A 7,500-nucleotide genomic window follows, 5' to 3' on the forward strand; every position below is an offset into this window, starting at 1 on the left:
TCCATCTGGCGTGAACAAACACCCTCTCAGGGTAATCATTATCCATCTGGCGTGAACAAACACCCTCTCAGGGTAATCATTATCCATCTGGCGTGAACAAACACCCTCTCAGGGTAATCATTATCCATCTGGCGTGAACAAACACCCTCTCAGGGTAATCATTATCCATCTGGCGTGAACAAACAACCTCTCAGGGTAATCATTATCCATCTGGCGTGAACAAACACCCTCTCAGGGTAATCATTATCCATCTGGCGTGTGTGTGCTGTTCTGTTTGTTTAGGCTTCACCTTATGGATGAGTCTGCTTTGCATTCCTGGATGTTTTTTGGGGACCAGGCTATGTGTTTGTTTTTGTGTTTGTTTTCTTGTGTGTGTGTTTACCACTGGGATGTGTTTGAAACTGGTCTATATGATATGATACACTACTATATGATATGATATGATATGCTGAGGAAAACTTGAAAGCTGTTAGTAGAGAGAGAGGAAATGGAGAAGGAGAGAGGGAGCAAGAAGAGAGGGAGATATGGAGGGAGAGGGAGGAACAGGGAGAGAGGGAGATATGGAGGGAGAGGGAGGAACAGGGAGAGAGGGAGATATGGAGGGAGAGGGAGGAACAGGGAGAGAGGGAGATATGGAGGGAGAGGGAGGAACAGGGAGAGAGGGAGATATGGAGGGAGAGGGAGGAACAGGGAGAGAGGGAGATATGGAGGGAGAGGGAGGAACAGGGAGAGAGGGAGAGAGGGAGGGAGAGGGAGGAACAGGGAGAGAGGGAGATATGGAGGGAGAGGGAGGAACAGGGAGAGAGGGAGAGAGAGGGAGGAACAGGGAGAGAGGGAGATATGGAGGGAGAGGGAGGAACAGGGAGAGAGGGAGGAGAGAGGGAGGAACAGGGAGAGAGGGAGATATGGAGGGAGAGGGAGGAACAGGGAGAGAGGGAGAGAGTGAGATTGGGGAGAAGAAAGGAAGAGGGAGGTGAAGAGGGAGGAAGAGGGAGGGAGAGGGAGAGAGAGATGAGGAAAGAAAAAGGGATGAAGAGCATGAAAGAGAGGAGAGAGAAAGAGGGAGGAAGATGAAGAAAGAAGAGAGAGGGATGAAGAGCATGAAAGAGATGAGAGAGAAAGAGGGAGGAGATGAAGAAAGAAGAGAGAGTTGAAGAGCGTGAAAGAGAGGAGAGAGAGAGAGAGGGAGGAAGATGAAGAAAGACGAGAGGGGGATGAAGAGCGTGAAAGAGAGGAGAGAGAAAGAGGGAGGGAGATGAAGAAAGAAGAGAAAGGGATGAAGAGTGTGAACGAGGGAGAGAGAGATTATAAGCAGCATCAGATCAATAGAGGATAGTTTTTCCTTCAGTAATAATGATGAAATATGGCGTAAGCAGGAACTACCATACAACTGCAAAATCACACACACTGCTGTGCGGGGTAGTGTGTTTGTGTGCGTGTGAGAGAGATGGTAGGGTCTGTTTACATTGGGACTTCTGTAGATTTCACAACATCCTTTCAGAATAGGAGTTATGTAAATACTGATTAGGACAATTGGCAGATGAAGTTATGCCTATCCACTTAGATATCCACTATGTTAGATACAGTATCTACTATATCCACTATGTTAGATATCCACTATGTTAGATCTACTATATCCACTATGTTAGATACAATATCTACTATATCCACTATGTTAGATATCCACTATGTTAGATACAGTATCTACTATATCCACTATGTTAGATATCCACTATGTTAGATACAGTATCTATGTATATCCACTATGTTAGATATATCTACACTATGTTAGATACAGTATCTACTATATCCACTATGTTAGATATCCACTATGTTAGATACAGTATCTACTATATCCATTATGTTAGATATCCACTATGTTAGATACATATATCTACTATATATCCACTATGTTAGATATCCACTATGTACTATATACACTATCTACTATATCCACTGTGTTAGATACAGTATCTACTATATCCACTATGTTAGATATCCACTATGTTAGATACAGTATCTACTATATCCACTATGTTAGATACAGTATCTACTATATCCATTATGTTAGATATCCACTATGTTAGATACAGTATCTACTATATCCACTATGTTAGATATCCACTATGTTAGATACAATATCTACTATATCCACTATGTTAGATATCCACTATGTTAGATACAGTATCTACTATATCCACTATGTTAGATACAGTATCTACTATATCCACTATGTTAGATATCCACTATGTTAGATACAATATCTACGTTATATCCACTATGTTAGATACAGTATCTACTATATCCACTATGTTAGATATCCACTATGTTAGATACAGTATCTACTATATCCACTATGTTAGATACAGTATCTACTATATCCACTATGTTAGATATCCACTATGTTAGATACAGTATCTACTATATCCACTATGTTAGACCACTATGTTAGATACAGTATCTACTATATCCACTATGTTAGATATCCACTATGTTAGATACAGTATCTACTATATCCACTATGTTAGATATCCACTATGTTAGATACAGTATCTACTATATCCACTATGTTAGATATATCTACACTATGTTAGATACAGTATCTACTATATCCACTATGTTAGATATCCACTATGTTAGATACAGTATCTACTATATCCACTATGTTAGATATCCACTATGTTAGATACAATATCTACTATATCCACTATGTTAGATATCCACTATGTTAGATACAGTATCTACTATATCCACTATGTTAGATATCCACTATGTTAGATACAGTATCTACTATATCCACTATGTTAGATATCCACTATGTTAGATACAATATCTACTATATCCACTATGTTAGATACAGTATCTACTATATCCACTATGTTAGATATCCACTATGTTAGATACAGTATCTACTATATCCATTATGTTAGATATCCACTATGTTAGATACAGTATCTACTATATCCACTATGTTAGATACAGTATCTACTATATCCACTATGTTAGATACAGTATCTACTATATCCACTATGTTAGATATCCACTATGTTAGATACAGTATCTACTATATCCACTATGTTATATATCCACTATGTTAGATACAGTATCTACTATATCCACTATGTTAGATATCCACTATGTTAGATACAGTATCTACTATATCCACTATGTTAGATATCCACTATGTTAGATACAGTATCTACTATATCCACTATGTTAGATATCCACTATGTTAGATACAGTATCTACTATATCCATTATGTTAGATATCCACTATGTTAGATACAGTATCTACTATATCCACTATGTTATATATCTACACTATGTTAGTTAGATACAGTATCTACTATATCCACTATGTTAGATATCTATGTTAGATACTATCTACTATATCCACTATATATCACTATGTTAGATAGATACTATATCCACTATGTATCTACTATATCCACTTAGATATCCACTATGTTAGATACAGTATCTACTATATCCACTATGTTAGATATCCACTATGTTAGATACAGTATCTACTATATCCACTATGTTAGATATCCACTGTGTTAGATACAGTATCTACTATATCCACTATGTTAGATATCCACTATGTTAGATATCCACTATGTTTGGTATCCACTATGTTAAATATCCACTATGTTAGATACTCAGGAGAAGGGTAGAGTATAGAGTGCTGGGCTCTGTGAGAGGAGACTCAGGAGAAGGGTAGAGTATAGAGTGCTGGGCTCTGTGAGAGGAGACTCAGGAGAAGGGTAGAGTATAGAGTGCAGGGCTCTGTGAGAGGAGACTCAGGAGAAGGGTAGAGTATAGAGTGCTGGGCTCTGTGAGAGGAGACTCAGGAGAAGGGTAGAGTATAGAGTGCTGGGCTCTGTGAGAGGAGACTCAGGAGAAGGGTAGAGTATAGAGTGCTGGGCTCTGTGAGAGGAGACTCAGGAGAAGGGTAGAGTATAGAGTGCTGGGCTCTGTGAGAGGAGACTCAGGAGAAGGGTAGAGTATAGAGTGCAGGGCTCTGTGAGAGGAGACTCAGGAGAAGGGTAGAGTATAGAGTGCTGGGCTCTGTGAGAGGAGACTCATGGTTGTCTTTCTATTGCATCATCTTTCTGTGTTTTTCAACTTGCCGCAGTTTTCAACTGCAGTGTGGCGATGAGTTCGCTACTGTATTATAACACATTTAACAACACCAGGGAGGAGAGAGAGGAGAGAGGGAGAGAGGGAGAGAGGGAGAGAGGAAACGCCACACCTCAAATACAGCCCCAGACTAAAACACACCCACCAACACACACTTCTTCTCTGTGGGTGATGATGGTGTGTCTCTTCTCTGTGAATTAACAGTTCATTCATATAAACACACCCTGAACCCCCCCTCCCCGTCCCAATTCTCCACTCGCACACTCAAACCACACTCAAAACACACTCAAACACACTCAAACCACACTCAAACCACACTCAAAACACACTCAAACCACACTCAAACCACACTCAAAACACACTCAAACCACACTCAAACCACACTCAAACCACACTCAAAACACACTCAAAACACACTCAAACCACACTCAAAACACTACACAACACCGTGTCGGTACAATGAGAATCAACAGTTTCCCAGGGTCTTCACCTCCTGGATAGAGAGAATGTTTACTATACAGTCATAACATCTCTCTTCTCATGATGGGAAATATACTCTGACACTGAAGATATGAGTTCTCTACCTCCTTCCTTAAAAGCTAATGATTTTAAATTGAATAAACAATTTGTGGTGAGGGTTTGAAACACTAATCCCCTTCCAGTGAAGGCTGAAAGAGAGAGGTTGTTTTCACACTCTCTGTGCCTGCGTCAATCGATTCCACGTGCAAACATGCTAACACACTGTTGCTTTTAACTCAGAGCACTACGGAGCAAGGAGATCTCTGCCAACAAGTGGGCTGGAGTCTTGTCCTCTCTCTCTCACTCTGCCTCTTTCTTTCTCTCCCTCCCACTCTCTCTCTCACTCTGCCTCTTTCTCTCTCTCCCTCCCACTCTCTCTCTGCCCCTCTCTCTCCCTCCCACTCTCTCTCTGCCCCCTCTCTCTCTCCCCTCTCTCTCTCTCTCTGCCTCTTTCTCTCTCTCCCTCCCCCCCTCTCTCTGCCCCTCTCTCCCCTCCCCCTCTCTCTCTGCCCCCTCTCTCTCTCTCCCCCCCTCTCTCTGCCCCCTCTCCCCTCCCCCCTCTCTCTGCCCCTCTCTCCCTCCCCTTCCCTCTCTCCCCCTCTCTCTCTGCCCCTCTCTCTCTGCCCCTCTCTCTCTCCCCCTCTCTCTCTGCCCCCTCTCTCTCTCTGCCCTTCTCTCTCTCTCCCCTCTCTCTCTGCCCCCCTCTCTCTCTCCCTCTCTCTCTGCCCCCTCTCTCTCCCACTCTCCCTGCCCCCCTCTCTCTCCATCCCACTCTCATTTACATTTACATTTAAGTCATTTAGCAGACGCTCTTATCCAGAGCGACTTACAAGTTGGTGCATACACCTTATGACATCCAGTGGAACAGCCACTTTACAATAGTACATCTAAATCTTTTTAGGGGGGTGAGAAGGATTACTTATCCTATCCTAGGTATTCCTTAAAGAGGTGGGGTTTCAGGTGTCTCCGGAAGGTGGTGATTGACTCCGCTGTCCTGGCGTCGTGAGGGAGTTTTTTCCACCATTGGGGGGCCAGAGCAGCGAACAGTTTTGACTGGGCTGAGCGGGAACTGTACTTCCTCAGTGGTAGGGAGGCGAGCAGGCCAGAGGTGGATGAACGCAGTGCCCTTGTTTGGGTGTAGGGCCTGATCAGAGCCTGGAGGTACTGAGGTGCCGTTCCCCTCACAGCTCCGTAGGCAAGCACCATGGTCTTGTAGCGGATGCGAGCTTCAACTGGAAGCTCTCTCTCCTCCCACTCTCTCTCTCTGCCTCTTTCTCTCTCTCCCCTCCCACTCTCTCTCTGCCTCTTTCTCTCTCTCCCTCCCACTCTCTCTCTCTCTCCCCCCCTCTCTCTGCCCCCTCTCTCTCTGCCCCCTCTCTCTCTCTCTCTCCCCCTCTCTCTCCCCCCCTCTGCCCCTCTCTGCCCCTCTCTCCCCTCTCTCTGCCCCTCTCTCTGCCCCCTCTCTCTCTCTGCCCTTCTCCCTCTCCCTCCCCCTCTCTCTGCCCCTCTCTCTCTCCCCCTCTCACTCTCTCCCCCTCTCTCTCTGCCCCCTCTCTCTCTGCCCCCCTCTCTCTGATTTTTACCTTGTCAGCTCAGGGATTCAATCTAGCAACCTTTCGGTTACTGGCCCTACACTCTAACCACTAGGCTACCCCATCTAGGTGCTGAGTTCACGCACGCACGCACGCACGCACGCACGCACGCACGCACGCACGCACGCACGCACACACGCACACACACACACACACACACACACACACACACACACACACACACACACACACACACACACACACACACACACACACACACACACACACACACACAGTACATACTCTCACCCTGTTAGCTGGGGAGAACTAAATGAACCTACAAGGTTTTTCTCCTCTGTGAAAAGCCCTTACTAAATAAAAAATGAAAAGGTGCCGGAGCCTGGATCACCTGACGGGGCACATTTTGTGCTGGTGTTCGGGATTTATCATCACACACTCAGACTACTACTCAGACACACAACACTTTATTTCCGTATTGCAGAAAAGTGAAAAATATCATTTCTTTTGTGTCCTCTTTCTTTCTTTGCTCATCTCTCCTCCCTACACCTTTGTCTCATCTCTTTCACTCTCTCTCTCTCAACACCCTCTGTTCTCTCTCCATCTTCTTGTTTTCTCTCTCTCTTAACACCCTCTGTTCTCTCTCCATCTTCTTGTTTTCTCTCTCAACACCCTCTGTTCTCTCTCCATCTTCTTGTTTTCTCTCTCTCTCAACACCCTCTGTTCTCTCTCCATCTTCTTGTTTTCTCTCTCTCTTAACACCCTCTGTTCTCTCTCCATCTTCTTGTTTTCTCTCTCTCTCAACACCCTCTGTTCTCTCTCCATCTTCTTGTTTTCTCTCTCTCTCTTAATAAATGATTGACCTCTCTCTCGTCACACCTCAAACTGCCTCGATCAATGACCTGCTCTCTCTGTTTTTCTAGGAAGGAGATATGGAGGGTCGAGAGAAGGGATTAAAAAACGAGTGGAGCTCTGAGGTTTTTAGTCTATTTCTCTCTCTCTCTCCCCTTATTTGCTTTTTCTCAAACTGTCTCTCTCTCCCTTATTCATGCTCTCTCTCTCCTCTCTCTCTCTCTCTCTCTCTCTCTCTCTCTCTCTCTCTCTCTCTCTCTCCTGTGTTTTCTCTGTTTCATTCAGCAGAATCCACAACCTGCATTAGAGATTAGCAGATAAATCCACTGATCAGACTGTTGTTCTGTAGGGGATTAAATTATATTAGATTACATCAGATGATACAGTCAGGGAATAAGGACAGATGGATTTACTGGCTGCTTACCAAGTGGCACCC

General features: G+C 44.1%; 1 protein-coding gene across 4 annotated transcripts in view; it reads left to right on the top strand.

Annotated features, from left to right (window-relative positions):
• LOC127932627 (transcription factor MafG-like) overlaps positions 1–7,500 on the top strand; it is a 25,421-nt gene that overhangs the window by 6,406 nt on the left and 11,515 nt on the right. The window contains exon 2 of one of the 4 annotated variants that reach the window (XM_052528924.1): positions 7,136–7,189. The exons of the other annotated variants lie outside the window; for them this stretch is intronic. Within the exon in view, the coding sequence (XP_052384884.1) occupies positions 7,145–7,189 (45 nt within the window). The 5' untranslated portion in view covers positions 7,136–7,144. The remainder of the gene's footprint in view (positions 1–7,135; positions 7,190–7,500) is intronic. 4 annotated transcript variants of the gene reach the window in all.

This window comes from Oncorhynchus keta, chromosome 10 (genome assembly GCF_023373465.1).
Source record: "Oncorhynchus keta strain PuntledgeMale-10-30-2019 chromosome 10, Oket_V2, whole genome shotgun sequence".
In the NCBI taxonomy this organism is placed as follows: Eukaryota; Metazoa; Chordata; class Actinopteri; order Salmoniformes; family Salmonidae; genus Oncorhynchus; species Oncorhynchus keta.